This window comes from Tiliqua scincoides, chromosome 3 (genome assembly GCF_035046505.1).
Source record: "Tiliqua scincoides isolate rTilSci1 chromosome 3, rTilSci1.hap2, whole genome shotgun sequence".
NCBI lineage: Eukaryota > Metazoa > Chordata > Lepidosauria > Squamata > Scincidae > Tiliqua > Tiliqua scincoides.
Genome location: NC_089823.1, coordinates 194,724,558 through 194,740,794, shown reverse-complemented (window position 1 = coordinate 194,740,794; position 16,237 = coordinate 194,724,558). Strand labels below are relative to the sequence as shown.

Sequence of the window (16,237 nt, the reverse complement as noted above, 5' to 3'; positions counted from 1 at the left end):
AATCCCCCTCTCTGTCCGGCTGGCCATGGCTGCCTTTCTTTAGTTTTGCTTTGCAGCGCCATGTTGTGATGTGAGCGGTGAACAGTGGTCCCAGCTGCCTTCGGATATGGAGTATGTTTGGAGAAGCTCGTACGTGAGGCGCAGTGACCACTCTCCTGTGTTACTTTTGCTTGCAGAGCCTTTGTGTATCTCAGCAACTTGCTCTACCCTGTGCCTCTGGTTCACCGTGTTGCCATTGTCAGCGAGAAGGGGGAAGTTAAGGGATTCCTGCGTGTGGCAGTTCAGGCCATCTCAGGTAAGAAGTGGTGGAGGGAAATATTCTAGATCAGGGCTGTCACACTTGTTTTATACAGAGGGCCAAAGTTAGCATTCTTGGTGCCTGCTGAGGGCTGGAAGTGACATCATTAAGCAGAAAGTGACCATCATTAAGTAGATGATGGCCAGAAATAAGCACTTGACTCTCATATAGAAACTCATTAGCTGCAAATGACAGAAGAGAAAATGTGCAAATCTTGTTCATATTTTCAAGATATGAGAGAGCCCAATTATCAAGCTGGGAGAGCTGGAGCTTGGATAAATTGCTTCCAGGGGCCACATTCAGTCCACCAGTCTTATGTTTGACATCTCTGTTCTAGATTATCTTATTTACAGGCCTTCGCTGCCTCACTCCTAGTGAGCAACTCATTTTTTTACAAAGGTTGTGTGTAGAAGAGCTTTTCACCAATCTTCAGAATGAGCAACTGAAGAAAAAGGGAAGGGCTCTGCCAAATCATCTGTGGTTCATGCAAGGGAGGATGAGCTTAATAGTCATTTCACTGAGAAATGTTTATATCTGTATGTCCACCAGTTGATTCCTTGCCACTTGATGGGTCACAGCTGAATGTGTGAGCTTACTGTTGAAAAAGTATTGGGTTTGAGGAAATTTCAGGTTATATGCAAGTTCTACCTGTGATAAACTCAGGTGGTTTAGTCACACATGTAAGGCCCTACTTGTTGCTGTAGTCAGCATGGGGCTTGCGCAGGAGGAAATATCTGAGATGTAGAGTAACAAGGGTCCTTGAGATTGCAAGGTTCAGATGGCAAGCACCTTGGTCCTAACTTGAGCGTCTGGACTACCAGTTACCTAACCCTGCATAATGCTATCACCACACTAGACACCATGTGGTATTCTAGGGCCAGATGGGAAGCCCTTGGGGACAGACTCTGAACTGCCAGTTAACTGTCCTTAACCTATTCTGTCTCTCTAGTTACCATTCTAGAACACATGTTTTTATTCTGCAGTGATTGTCATCACAAGCTACTCTGAGCAGTTCCATACATAGAGCAGTCAGTCAGCATGGTTATTATTAAAAATGTCTATGTGATGTGGGCTCCATTTAGGATGGAGATGGAGTGGGGCACAATACATGTTAGCAGCTTACAATGCAATGCAGTCGTGCCATTATCACTCTCCAGGACGTCTTGGTGCTGGTATAAGTATTTTATATGTGATGGGACCAGTACAAGTGGTAAGCTACTTATATTATGGCCTTTACATAGATTTTTCACCATAAGTGGATTTTTTGAAGCAACCAAAACCCATGTCATATATGGATTCTTAGACATTTGGGGGATGTAACTGCTGCACAAGCTGTCCATGAAGTGTACAAATCTGATTTGAACCCTTATTTTTCCTTTCCACAATGTTTCTGTACCCACCGAGAATGAAGGAATAAAAATGGATACATGTTCAGCCATAGATTCTTTTCATTCTGGATTATGTGGCCGGCCATTATCTCGTTCCAGCAGTGCAGAAGTGCTTCAAGCAGAAAACACACTGTCCCATTGTTCACTTTGATGCATCTATGCATCATCTTAAATGCATAGTGAGGGTCTGGTTTCTAAAAGTTTCAGCTTCTACTATCAGGGATCTCTAGGTTGTGTGCTAGGTTGAATTCTTCTGCCATATTTCAGGTGTCTGAATGAATGAGAGCTGAGCCAAGTACACAACCCACCCTTTAAGGACTGTTGAGGTTTCTCTCCGCCACAGCTAGCTAAAGGTCATGTCTACGTACTGCTGTACAGAAGACATTATTGAATTAGTACATGGGCATTTATCTCAATTGCTATATCAGAAGTGAACTAGTGTTTAAATGCCTGAAGACCTGTTTTTGACCTTTGTAGGGGTGGCTTCTCTGCATTTTGAGGTGGGGACTTTAGATGACCCTTTAAAAACTTATTTAGTATTTTAGTAACTTTGTGCTTAACACTGATATTTTAAAACACCTTCTGGATAATGCGCATATCCATGTGCCTTGATAATTGCTTATAGCAGGGGTGGGCAAACTTTCAACTTTAGGGATCCTGGACCTTTAACAATTGTGTAGGAGAGAGAATTTCAGCAGGTGCAGCTTGTTATCTGTGAATGACAGGCTGCAGCTGCTGAAATTCCCTCTTTTATACAATTTTTAAAGATCCAGGATCCCCAAAGTTGAAAGTTTGTCCACCCCTGGTTTATAGTTATATGTACAGTATAAACATATGCTGCAGAATTTCATAAGAAATGACTAACAAATGAAAGCAGACGCAGGCCACCTGAATTTCTTGGGTGTGCAATCACATTTTGTGGGTTAAATTACCAGGCCTGAGGAGCGATGTAATACTGGGGGCGAACTATCGTCCTCCAGACCAGAAACAGGAAGGGGACCTTGAAATGAGGATACAGATCAGGGAGGTGACAAGGAGGGACAGGGTTGTAATCATGGGGGATTTCAATTATCCTCATATAGACTGGGTCAATTTGTGTTCTGTTCACGAAAAGGAGACCAGATTTCTTGACATGTTAAATGACTATGCCTTATGGCTAGTGGCTAGTCATGGAGCCCACCGGAGGACAGTTGACTCTGGATTTAATATTGTGCGGTACTCAGGACCTGGTTAGAGATGTAAATGTTACGGACCCGTTGGGGAACAGTGATCATACTGCAATCCGTTTCGACATGCACGTCAGGGGAAGAATACCTGACAAATCACTCACAAAAACCCTTGACTTCCGACGAGCAGACTTCCCTCAAATGAGGAGGCTGGTTAGAAGGAGGTTGAAAGGGAAGGTAAAAAGAGTCCAATCTCTCCAGAGTGCATGGAGGCTGCTTAAAACAACAGTTATAGAGGCCCAGCGGAAGTGTATACTGCAAAGGAAGAAGGGCTCGACTAAGTCCAGTAGGGTCCCTGCCTGGTTAACGAGCCAAGCTAGAGAGGCTGTAAAGGGCAAGGAAGCTTCCTTCTATAAATGGAAGTCTTGCCCTAATGAGGAGAATAAAAAGGAACATAAACTGCGGCAAAAGAAATGTAAGTAGGTGATACGGGATGCCAAGAGAGACTATGAGGAACGCATGACCAGCAACATTAAGGGGAATAATATTAGAAGCAGGAAACCCGCCAGAGAAGCTGTTGGCCCTCTGGATGGTGAGGGAGGGAAAGGGGAGCTAAAAGGAGACTTAGAGATGGCAGAGAAATTAAATGAGTTCTTTGCATCTGTCTTCACGGCAGAAGATCTCAGGCAAATACCGCTGGCCGAACGGCCCCTCCTGACCGAGGAATTAATTCATGTAGGTTGAAAGAGAAGATGTTTCAGACCTCATTGATAAATTAAAGATCAGTAAGTCACCGGGCCCTGATGGCATCCACCCAAGAGTTATTAAGGAATTAAAGAATGAAGTTGCTGATCTCTTGACTAAAATATGCAACTTGTCCATCAAAACGGCCACGGTGTCAGAGGATTGGAGGATAGCAAATGTCACACCAATCTTTAAAAAGGGAAAGACGGGGGACTCAGGAAACTATAGGCCGGTCAGCCTAACATCTATACCAGGTAAGATGGTGGAATGCCTCATCAAAGATAGAATCTCAAAACAAGTTGACGAACAGGCTTTGCTGAGGGAGAATCAGCATGGCTTCTGTAAGGGTAAGTCTTGCCTCACAAACCTTTTAGAATTCTTTGAAAAGGTTAACAGGCATGTGGATGCAGGAGAACCCATGGACATTATATATCTGGACTTTCAGAAGGTGTTCGACACGGTCCCTCACCAAAGGCTGCTGAAAAAACTCCACAGTCAGGGAATTAGAGGGCAGGTCTTCTCCTGGATTGAGACCTGGTTGAAGACCAGGAAACAGAGAGTGGGTGTCAATGGGCAATTTTCACAATGGAGAGAGATGAAAAGCGGTGTGCCCCAAGGATCTGTCCTGGGACCGGTGCTTTTCAACCTCTTCATAAATGACCTGGAGACAGGGGTGAGCAGTGAGGTGGCAAAGTTTGCACACAACACCAAACTTTTCCGAGTGGTGGAGACCAGAAGTGTTTGTGAGGAGCTCCAGAAGGATCTCTCCAAACTGGCAGAATGGGCAGCAAAATGGCAGATGTGTTTCAGTGTCAGTAAGTGTAAAGTCATGCAGATTGGGGCAAAAATCAAAACTTCACATATAGGCTGAGCTGTCTGTGACAGGAGAGAGATCTTGGGGTGGTGGTGGACTGGTCAATGAAAGTGTCGACCCAATGTGCGGCGGCAGTGAAGAAGGCCAATTCTGTGCTTGGGATCATTAGGAAGGGTATTGAGAACAAAACGGCTAATATTATAATGCCGTTGTACAAATCTATGGTAAGGCCACACCTGGAGTATTGTGTCCAGTTCTGGTCGCCGCATCTCAAAAAAGACATAGTGGAAATGAAAAAGGTGCAAAAGAGAGCGACTAAGATGATTACAGGGCTGGGGCACCTTCCTTATGAGGAAAGGCTACGGCGTTTGGGCCTCTTCAGCCTAGAAAAGAGACGCCTGAGGGGGGACATGATTGAGACATACAAAATTATGCATGGGAAGGATAAAGTGGATAGAGAGATGCTCTTTACACTCTCACATAACACCAGAACCAGGGGACATCCACTAAAATTGAGTGTTGGGAGGGTTAGGACAGACAAAAGAAAATATTTCTTTACTCAGCATGTGGTGAGTCTGTGGAACTCCTTGCCATAGGATGTGGTGACGGCATCTGGCCTGGATGCCTTTAAAAGGGGATTGGACAAGTTTCTAGAGGAAAAATCCATTACGGGTTACAAGCCATGATGTGTATGTGCAACCTCCTGATTTTAGAAATGGGCTATGTCAGAATGCCAGATGCAAGGGAAGGCACCAGGATGCACGTGTCTTGTTATCTGGTGTGCTCCCTGGCGCATTTGGTGGGCCGCTGTGAGATATAGGAAGCTGGACTAGATGGGCCTATGTCCTGATCCAGTGGGACTGTTCTTATGTTCTTATGTGCTAGGCTAAAAGATGGAAGAACGAGAATATCTCAAGTTGTCTAACAGATGGCAACTATGTTGGCAAAGAGCTGGATTAATTTAGGATTTCTGTATCCAACAATTCTATATCATGCTGCATTTTAGCAAAGGCATTTGCGCTTCATTAAATTGTAGTGCGAATGGAACTACTGTGAGTGGTACTTTCACTGATTCTACCTCTATGGAGAACTCATGCAGGGAAAGCGCCCTACAGGTAGACCACAGCTTTGATACAAGGATATTTGCAAGAGGGATCTAAAGTCCTTAGGAATGGACCTCAACAGGTGGGAAACTTTGGCCTCTGAGCGTCCTGCTTGGAGGCAAGCTGTGCAGCATGGCCTCTCCCAGTTTGAAGAGACACTTGCCCAACAGACTGAGGCAAAGAAGGAAGGCCCGTAGCCAGGGAGACACATCAGGGACAGACTACATTTGCTGCCAGTGTGGAAGGGATTGTCACTCCCGAATTGGCCTTTTCAGCCACACTAGACGCTGTTCCAGAATCACTTTTCAGAGTGCGATACCATAGTCTTCCAAGACTGAAGGAAGCCTTAGGTTTAGTCTGGCTGATGGTTTGGATTTCTGTATCCAACAATTCTATATCATGCTGCATTTTAGCAAAGTCATTTGCCCTTCATTAAATTGTAGTGCAAATTGAACTACTGTGAGTGGTACTTTCACTGATTCTACCTCATTAGGAAAGTTCAAATACATCCAGATAACCAGCCCTCCCGCCCCATTTACATTTTTGGTATCCTAGTCTGGCTGATGATTTGGATACATTGATATGCCACCTAGCCAAACAGTTGTGTGCGGAACTCATTTTGAAGTGATGTCAGTCCAGATAGTGGCTGGTTGCATTTCTCCTGCATGGCAGGCCAAGGCCTTCCAGCGGACACTGCTGCATATGCAAAGATCAGTGTCTAAGAGTCCCTGGTTATGGCTCTCAGTTTTGTGGAATGTGAGCTTTTCTTTCTTTGTTATAACCTCTCATTGCATTCCTATTTCTAGCGGATGAAGAAGCACCAGATTATGGCTCTGGAGTGCGGCAGTCGGGAACAGCCAAAATTTCCTTTGATGATCAGCACTTTGAGAAGGTATGGTATCGACATTACTACTGGCTGAGCATTATCTCAAAGAGCTGATTACATGAAGTACGTTGCTGCATACTCAACAAACTTGATGTACAGATGAAAAACTATCAGAATACGCATAAGTATGACAAAGTGGAGGGAGAGTCACAGACTGCTTGGATGGAGGATTTCTCAGAGCCTAATTCTATCCTCCACCCCCATCCGCAGATGCAGCCCCTTATTCCACCATAAGCCTTACCAGCTCTTTAACTGGCATATGCCTGAGGAGAGGAAAGGGGGAGGGAGATCTGTAAAAAAAGGGATAGGCTCCAGTAAGCACGATTGCTGCCATATCCACACCTCCTTGCCCCCATTGTGCCCTCCGCTACCCCATCACCATCTCGTTCTGGCCGCCCCATCCTGCCCTTCCCCCACCTCTCCCACTGACTTACCTTTGTTGGCAGATTCCAGTGGAGTCCTCGCCACATGCAGCATTGCTGCAGCCTTCCCACTGGCACTCCAGCAGCTTGTACCTCCGCTTTCTGTCGGAGTATTTTTTTTTACTTCAATGAAACAGTTAATTCTGGTGGAATGCTTGTTCCACCAGTGGTAGAGCCCAGCAGGATTGGACTGTCGGTAATGCTAAAGGCTGCATTTCACTATTTGGCATCTGTACATGTGTTTGTAGTTCATTCCAAAAGCTGAGCATTGGATGTGTTAAAATTTACATGTATTTGCATTTATTAATGTATGAAAAACAGAACTGGCTGGTTTGTTTTCTCTGAATGAAGTGGAAATCAATGACATCTTAGACTTCAGTAGTCTGCTAGTTATGGGAAGGGCTGACACTTGATTTCATGCATACTGCTCAACAGTGAAGCACTACAGGGGGGCCCGCATATCTGCAAATCCCCTATCTGCAGATTCACTTATCTGTGGATTGGGTCCATGGTTCCCCCCCCCATGCACACCCCTCCAGAGGAGCACTGCTCCCCTTGCCTCCGCAGGGTCCTCTGAGCCCAGCAGAGACCATGCATGCCCATTCTCAGGGGCTTCCCCAGGACTCCCAATACCTTGTAAGACACTAAAAACATCACTTCTGGTTTTATGAAAAAAGCGGAAATGACTTTTTCATTCTGAGGCTCAGTCTGAGCCCGACAGAAGCTGCAGATGGTTGTGTGTGGTCTCCGCTGGGCTCTAACGAAACCCTCCAGAGGCGAGGGGAAGGTACCTTCCAGAAGGTAAGAGGCAGCGTTCTCCTGTATCCATGTTTTCACTTAACCGCAGGGTGTTCTGGTACTCATATGAAAGAATTATATAAATATTGAGTCTGCAACTTTCCTCTTCTAGTATCAGCCATTTGTTGCCAGAGCCTGGCTATGTAGCTCCCTTAGTTAATGGTTAAAAGAAAGAAGAAATACACTATCAAAGCATTTGTACCTTTTTCTTGTAGTCCATCCCTTTCTTTTGTTTCCTTATAGTTTCAGTCTGAATCCTGCCCTGTAGTGGGAATGTCCCGTTCTGGAACATCACAGGAGGAGCTGCGCATTGTAGAAGGACAGGGTCAGATAACTGACATGGGACCATCAGCAGATGAAGTCAACAACAATACTTGTGCAGGTGAAGGGCTGTTTAAGCCAGCCATAGGATGTGGAACTGTGTGCATAGCAGTAAAAAGAGACCCTTTCTGGATCTCCACATATGGGAAATGTAAAAAATCACATTGTCTGCTGATTTGTATCTGCATGATATGGTTGAAGGCAATTGAGCAAGGGTGATAAATGACAGTTTTTACTATAAAGACAGGGGTCTTGGTAGCGCCAGCCCAGCCATACGGCTGGTTCCGACCTTTGCCTCAGGCATCAGGTTGAGCTAGGTAGCAAACTGGGGCGAGGTCCCCATAATCTCCACCCACCAACCACCTCCCCCCTGCTTACTTTGCTCTTAGCTGCTCAGGTTATGAAACACTGTCTTTGTTCCATTTCGGAAATATTATCCACAACTTTGTTATTGTATTTCTGTAGCCACACCAGAGGATCTTCTCTTGGACAGTTCTGAGAAGTCTGCTATGGATGGACCTTTAGAGACAGCCCTGGAACACTTGAAGCTGGGCAGCATCTTCACTTTCAGAGTGACTGTTCTGCAAGCCTCTAGCATCTCAGCAGAATATGCAGACATCTTCTGCCAGTTTAAGTGAGATACAGTCATTCTTTCTTTCTTTTGCTCTTTAGCCAGGTTCAGAGAATGTCAAGGTGGAAGTACAACTTCATCAGAAGATTGTAACCATTCTTCCCGGTTTACTGGGTATCCCACCTTTCACAAGTAGGAGATATTGGCTAGCTGGAAGTAGGTTCCATAAGTTGTGTTTGCATTTAAAAATATGGAAAGTAAATGTCTCAGAAAAAGAGAAGCTTGAAAGTCCCTGACCTAGATTTTGTAGAGAAGGGGAGAGCATGCCGCTGTGAGAAAACCAAAAGGACTTCAGCATTGTCCTTGTCTCTTTTCTATTATTTGTAGCTAATGAGATCCGAAGTGAGAAAAAGTCCTAATTTCTGATCATCACCTGCTTCATGACATTAGTTCCTGCTTAATAACATCACTTCCAGTGCTCAGCAGGCACCGTGAATACTATTCAGCCCCCTGTATGAAACAAATTTGATACCCCTGGTCTTGAGGAATACTATCATCAATAGCATTGAATGCCACTGAGTGGTCAAGCATGACAGGAATGCACTCTCCCAATACAGTTTGTGGCATAGATTAGATCATCCATTAGAGCACTGGTTCCGGAGACCACAGGTGGTCCATGAGACCCTGAGAAGTGGTCTGCAAAGTCTCAGAAAAAAAAGATGCCTTTGATCACTTCCAGTGTGCTCCCACATGGACCACTGGAGAGGATGGAGAATGAACTCCATCATTCAACAAAGTAGCAACCCACAAATCTTCACTATGAATAATACATCTAATAAATCTATAATTATTACAAATTTAATTGTATTTTTTGTGCAAAGGGCTGGGGGTTGCATGCAGGGTCCATGAGAGGGGGTACGGGGGTTAATTTGTATCTGAGCCCAGGGTCAAAAAGGGGGAACCAAAGGAGGACTTCCAGAAATTTCTTGGGATCTTATATTTTCCAATTTCACCCAGACTTGCTGCCCATGTGGAATGCTGGGCGCATGGCGGCTGTGGTTGCTGCAAGCCATATGTGTTGGCCCAAGGAATGCATTTATGTCACTCCTTAGCACATTGTCAAATCTGGGAGGAAACTGGCCTGTGGATCTGCTTACCATGAAGGAATGTATCAAGGACACAACTGTGGAACTACAGCTGCTGCAGAAGAACATTTTGGCTCACACAGGACACTTTCTATTCTAGCGTGAGCCTAAATATGATCTAATTTTCTGCAATGATTTTCTATATTCAAATTTTTTTAGAGATTTAGGAGTGTGTTTGGTTTTCTGTATTACTGTATCTAGCTGCTGACACTGTGTGGGTAGGTAGACCTGGGCTCCACATTGGGAAGCATAATAGATCCTGCTGTTCAAAGACTCTTCCTGCTGTTCAAACCTCCCCTTCCCTGTTTTCCTCCCTCCTTACCCAGTCGCCACCCTCCCCAACTTTGTTTCACACCCTCCCCTTCCCCAGTGGGAAGGGGCCAAAAGAAACATCGTACCGCCTAATAAAATTCCTCTTGGAGGCCCTGGTTGCATGTGGTCCTAGCCAGTTCCAATTTTTGTCTCAGTAGTTCACAGGCTCCTAAAGGTTGGGAACCACTGAATAGAGTGACCAAAGTTGTTTTAGAAGTGGTATGTGTATGTGTAGTATCTTTTGTATGAAATAAATCCTTTTTTGATGAATCTAGCTGTAACAGCAATTCTAATAAAGATTTATCTTCACACAGCTTTATCCATCGCCATGATGAGGCCTTCTCTACAGAACCCTTGAAGAACACTGGCCGAGGTCCACCTCTTGGTTTCTACCATGTTCAGAATGTTAGTATAATTTCCAAGGTTGCTTCCTTTTGACAGCATCACCTGAAGGGAAAAACAGCCCATAGTAGCCCAGCTTTTTTATTCATGCAGACAGTATTCGTGGCGGCATAATAGAATGTCAGGAAAAAATGTTTATAACAATGCTTTGTTTTCAATGAAATAGAATGAGAATTGTGAAGAAAGTCACAGAAGAGGGAAATTTAGCCTGTTTGGTATAAAAATATCATTGACTGGTTGTAGAAATTTCTAATAAAGTCCACACTTTATTTTATTAGTTTGATTTATTCACTATCCAACAATAACCGTACCTAAAGTGCCAAGAAGCTAATGGTATCAGTGCACTCAAAATGTGTGCTCAGTTAGGGATATGTTTTGCTAATGTGGAACTTAAATTAATGGGCAGCTGAACATAAGAACAGCCCCACTGTATCAGGCCATAGGCCCATCTAGTCCAGCTTCCTGTATCTCACAGCGGCCCACCAAATGCCCCAGGGAGCACACCAGATAACAAGAGACCTGCAGCCTGGTACCCTCCCTTGCATCTGGCATTCTGACATAGCCCATTTCTAAAATCAGGAGGTTGCACATACGCATCATCTTGTCCATTCCAACTTTTTTCCCTAGCTGCCGCTTTATCCAACTATACCTGAATTACTATAAGTTTCCCTCTTAACATCTAAAAGGACTAGGACAGTCCATTAAGCTCAGGGCACAACAGCAGAAAACTAGATGCTCCCCTTAGAAGTAGCAGTTGCCAGTGTGGTTAAGTGTATGTTTGAGATGGAGACCACTGCCAGCCAATTTATTCAAGCATCTTGACATCTGTAATCTTTGGTACCAGCTGTAGATAGACTACCATAGGAAGCATTACCCATTCACTTATCTTTTCAAGTCCTGTGCCCTTTATATTATGAGTACTCTTATCCCTGTCTCTCCTATCTCTCAGATCGCTGTGGAGGTGACCAAATCTTTCATTGAGTACATTAAGAGCCAGCCAATTGTCTTTGAGGTATTTGGACACTACCAGCAACATCCTTTCCCCCCTCTCTGCAAGGATGTTCTCAGGTAATTGTCATCTCCAGGAAAGTGGCATCTCCACAGACTTGCTCTTCTCACTGATTCTGGCTTGTCTAAATGCAACCCAGATTATGTCCATATTGTGATACATGGAGTTTTTGGTCACAACACTGAAGTAATTAGAACTCTCTCCACTCACCTTATCTTGATTAGGTTCTGTGGCAAGGATCTGTGTATTTGCAGATGTATACATTTGCAGTGCTATAGTTAACAGCTATAGCATGTCTAGGGTGTATCATCAAAGCCTTGGAATTGTATATGGATGCACAATGCAGTGTCCACATACAACTGACTCTGTTAAAATAAAACAGGTTTTGGTTTGGTAAATCTCTGGGGGACTGTATAGGAGCTGTATAGAAACCAGTGTGGCCCTTTAGGACAGGAAAAGTCAACACTAACGGCTTGGTTGCAATTTCAGATTATTCCATTGAGATTACCAGGACTGATTCCTGCTTGTTCTTCTGTGCTGGTTGTCTTTAATTTCTGTTCCTTCTCTCTACAGTCCCTTAAGACCTTCACGGCGTCATTTCCCTCGGGTCATGCCATTGTCCAAACCAGGTAAGAGAGAGTGAGTGACAACTTTCAGTTAGTGGAAATCTAAGAACTGGAAGGGCAGGAGATGTTCCACTAATAACTTACAGCCCACTCCTAACTAAATCCCTCCCCTGTACTGATGCAGCTTTGCCAATGGAGAATGTGCTGTATCTTAAGAGGGTTGCAGTCCATAGGTTTCTTCAAGGTAATGGAACTTTTCTCCCTTATCCCAGGGCAAGCCTCCACTTCCCCAATGGGTCTCCTCAAATCTGCACCAGCTATCTTGCTGGTGCAAGTCCAAGGAGACTAAAGGATAAGGAACAGGATTGGGATCTGGTACATGCTGGTATTGCTGAAATCCTTCCCCTCCCTTTGCTGCCCATCACCTCCCTGCAAAGAAATTCCCCATCCCACAAATTCCACCCACACCCTGCTGCTGGCTGCACTGCTGGAGGTAGGCAGCTGTGGCATCAGGCCCCTGGCACTGCCACAATTTGTGGTAGCGGACCTAAAATGACTGCCAGCAGCACGCACAGTGCACTGCTGTGCAATTATGGCAACAGAGCTGTGTTCCACTGTCATAAAATGCAGCACAGTTCTAGTTAGGATTGGTCTGTTAGTCTTTCAGCATACTCATTGAAGTATGTATACCCAACATATGTAGCAGACTGGCTTCTTCTTGGATGTCTTTAATTCAGGTAGTAATTGACTCCAATCACTACTGATTCTGATCATCACCAGACTTTCATGCATTCCAGCCTATGCTTGTAAACAGTGACTCACCTGTGGCATGAGTCTCTAGGCAAGGAAGTGGGCATGTGTGGGTAGGCAAGCCAGGAAAATGTTTGGAGGATATTTACTTTTGCAAACTTGTTCATAAAGATGCTCCAGTCTTTCTTGAAGCAAATAGGGCAGAAATGTAAAAATATTATCGTTGATGATAAACTGGAGCCCAGACATGCCACATAGGAGACACCAAAGCAGAGAACTGAGCATGTATAACTCTGACCCCCACCCCACTGCCATCTCTGCTTAGTATGTTAGCAGCTTGGCTTACCTCCTCATCCTTCTTTGAATGCCTGTCGTATTCTTGACTTGAGTGGGACATAACATAAAGCTGTAGGAGTAGGGGACATGTTTGCAGGCCCTGGGTAAGTTTCCAGCATCTCTCATGCACCCTGCTTGTGCTGCATTATCAGAGCATAATTGTTTCGCTTTGTCTTGTGCTTTCTGTTCATGTCTCTCCCATCTATAAAGAACATGAGAAATATCTCCAGGTGATTATGGGTCTGGTACCCAACATGCTTGCTGGTCAACTCCTGGAAGCGCTCTCTGGACACATAATATCTGCTGCCAGCACAGTCACTTCATTCCTAATAAGAGAGGAGGAGGAGGATCCAAGCCCTGCAATGTCCCTATCAGTTGTGAACTGTGTTTTGAGAAAGGCTCAGGAGCCTGGTTGGTCCCTGGACAAAGCTGTGGAAGATCCAGCTGTTACTCAGGGTTCCCCTCTTCCTTGTGTGTCTTGTCTCTTGTATAAACTGTCTAAGCCTGGTCCTCCATGTTAGACTCCATTCAGACTGCATTGGTGTTGTCTTTAGTAGATTCATATTTAAAACCAATTTTGGTACAGGACGAGGTGTTTGTAGAATGTAGCCTAGCAAGTGCTGGTGCATGTACTGCTCACAGAACCCTGTCCATCTTCTCCTTTATACATTTGGGTCAAAGGTCTTCTCTGGACACGATTGGATCTTAGCACTGGTTCTTCTTATATTTTAGACAGTCACTGCTGGTTAGTTTGGCAGTTCTTACACTTTCTATGTGGAACATTGAAACCAACCTCCAACCTGAGATACTGAGGTCCTCTTGTCTATCTCTGGCTTTTAACTCCCATTTCTCTCCATTGCAGTGCCTGCAACGAAGCTGAGTGCCATGACGAGGCCCAGTGTTGGCCCTTGCCAGTGCAAGTATGACTTGATGGTGTTCTTTGAGATCTGTGAACTGGAGGCCAATGGCGAGTAAGTGGCTCTCTCATTGTCTATACTGCGGAAGGTGGGGTTTGCTTTCTGTAGTGTAAGCTATCATTAAAGGCTTACCCAGCCAGAAAGTTATAACAAAAGATTCATGTACCTGTTTGGGGAATCTGTGCCAAAGACTGAAGTAGAGAACAAAATGACAAATTCTTATGGGCAGATTCCATTTCACTGCAGTCCAATCTGGTTTTATTCAATCCATTTGAAAATCTACCAATCATCTATTGTTTATGAACAATAGCTTATCCCCTTTCCATTGTGTGTCCAGGCAGCAGATTCAGGAAAAGGAAAGGATATGCACACACTGTATGAGGATGGGAAAGGCCAACTTAAGAGTGAAAAATGCTATATTGTGTCGTTTTATCCAGAGGTGGGGTGACTAGGTGCAGAGGAGGACAGGTTCCAGTACCTTTAATTGAAGTGCAGATGAGGGAATTTCAGCAGATGCACCTAGTCTAGGTTGCCGTATCACCTTGGGTGACTGTACATGGATGTAAAGTCATGTTAGAAACTATCCCACACAAAAATACTGGTATAGCATTTTTGGCTCACCCAGGAAGCAGGGTGAAGAGGCTGCTTTGAGTGGTGGGCTGGGGATGGCAATAAACTTGATGTGATAGTGCTGCCATCAAAGATGGGGAAGCTTATTCATCCACTTGCACTGGTTCTGAGGGTGTGGGTCTTACATTCCATATCTTGTCTCACTGGTGTCTTCCTTTCCAGCTACATCCCTGCTGTTGTGGATCACCGTGGAGGAATGCCTTGTCATGGAACATTCCTACTACACCAGGTATTTTCTGCCCTGCTCCCATTGTCCACTGGTCAATCATTAGTGTTGTCCCAAAGTTTTGTGGGGCTCTGGGGTCTGCCCAAAAGTTGCTGTCATGCAGGAAGTGGGTGGGTGGGTGGGATTGACATGCACATAGAATGACAAGCTTTCCCTCACAAAAAAATTGCTTGTCATACCAAATAACATGTAGCATGATGCTGATAATGTTTTGCTGGGAGAGGAAGAGGGATTGGGCTTTGTGGAGCATTAGTTGGCCTCCTTTAAAGTTTCCCATTTCAATTCTCCCTCTCCTGGAAAAGTGCTTGCAGAAAGAGAGGGAGTGAAGTGGATTCTGCTACTGAAGGGCCAGTGAAAGGAAGCAATCTGTAGTGGCATCTACATCCTCTCCCTCTCTTGTCAAAGTAGGTGTGATTTTACACGAGGCAAACATTTTGCCTCCTTTCAAATGGCTTCCCTATAGGTTTCAGTTTAACACTAGCCATCACAATTCTTGTAACTGCTATCTCCTTTCTCTGTGGGCATGGTGGATGGCAGGGTATCCAGAGGAGGATCACTGTCACCTTGGTGCATGAGACAGGAAGTCACATCCGCTGGAAGGAAGTGCGGGAGCTGGTTGTGGGTAAGCAAAGCCATATGTGTTACCCTTATCATCTCATCCATTTCTGTCTCTGTTATTGCCTGAACTGTGTAGCCTCCTAAACAGTGCCATTAATGTTGGAGAGTCTGCTTTATAGGTACAGATGCTATACAGTGTGAGTCAAAAAACATGGCAGAGGGACCTTAGTGATGTAGGATTCTGAGTATTCTTGCTGGTCCCAGTCCCTGCTGAGTGCCAGTTTGGATAGGTGGTGTCTGCTCTTCATGTCTGCGTCTTATGTTGATAAGTGGTCAAATAGTACAGAACACTGTTATAAGTGTAGTGACTCTCTCCTCTTCCTTTTTTCCCTTGGCATCATAATGACAGATGTCAAAGTCACTCTGTAATGTGACCTTCTCTACATCTCCAACTTGAGAGAAGGTGATGGATGTCAGTATGGTACTCTTAGAGGCTCAAAAATGTAGCCTTCCTGATTTTCCTAAACCATCACTGATAATATATCATCTTCTGTTGGCAGGTCGAATCCGGAATACTCCAGAAGGAGATGAATCCCTCATTGATCCCAATATCCTGTCTCTGAACATCCTTTCATCAGAATATATTCGTCCTTCCCAGGATGATCGGTGGGTGTGGCTATATCTTCCCAGTGCTCAACTAATCAGGGGCAAACAGGACTTCCCTATAGAACTTCAGGGAGTGCTTAAGTGTGGATGAGGAGGTATTTCTCCCAAAGCCTCACACACTTTTTGCAGCCCAACCAGTGGGCTGAAGCCATGCTGAGACTAGCTGTGTGTCTAGCCTACAGTGCTCAAATAGCAAACATGGGGTCTGA

The 16,237-nt window shown here is 44.7% G+C and overlaps 1 protein-coding gene across 17 annotated transcripts in view; it reads left to right on the top strand.

The window, feature by feature from the left end:
* Positions 1–16,237, top strand: part of KIF1A (kinesin family member 1A) — a 114,508-nt gene that overhangs the window by 66,217 nt on the left and 32,054 nt on the right. For all 17 annotated transcript variants that reach the window (XM_066621194.1, XM_066621193.1, XM_066621192.1 and 14 more), the window contains 11 exons: positions 177–295; positions 6,320–6,405; positions 7,863–8,001; positions 8,406–8,574; positions 10,283–10,373; positions 11,320–11,438; positions 11,953–12,008; positions 13,894–14,002; positions 14,741–14,807; positions 15,342–15,426; positions 15,923–16,028. In XM_066621194.1, the coding sequence (XP_066477291.1) occupies positions 177–295; positions 6,320–6,405; positions 7,863–8,001; positions 8,406–8,574; positions 10,283–10,373; positions 11,320–11,438; positions 11,953–12,008; positions 13,894–14,002; positions 14,741–14,807; positions 15,342–15,426; positions 15,923–16,028 (1,146 nt within the window). The remainder of the gene's footprint in view (positions 1–176; positions 296–6,319; positions 6,406–7,862; positions 8,002–8,405; positions 8,575–10,282; positions 10,374–11,319; positions 11,439–11,952; positions 12,009–13,893; positions 14,003–14,740; positions 14,808–15,341; positions 15,427–15,922; positions 16,029–16,237) is intronic.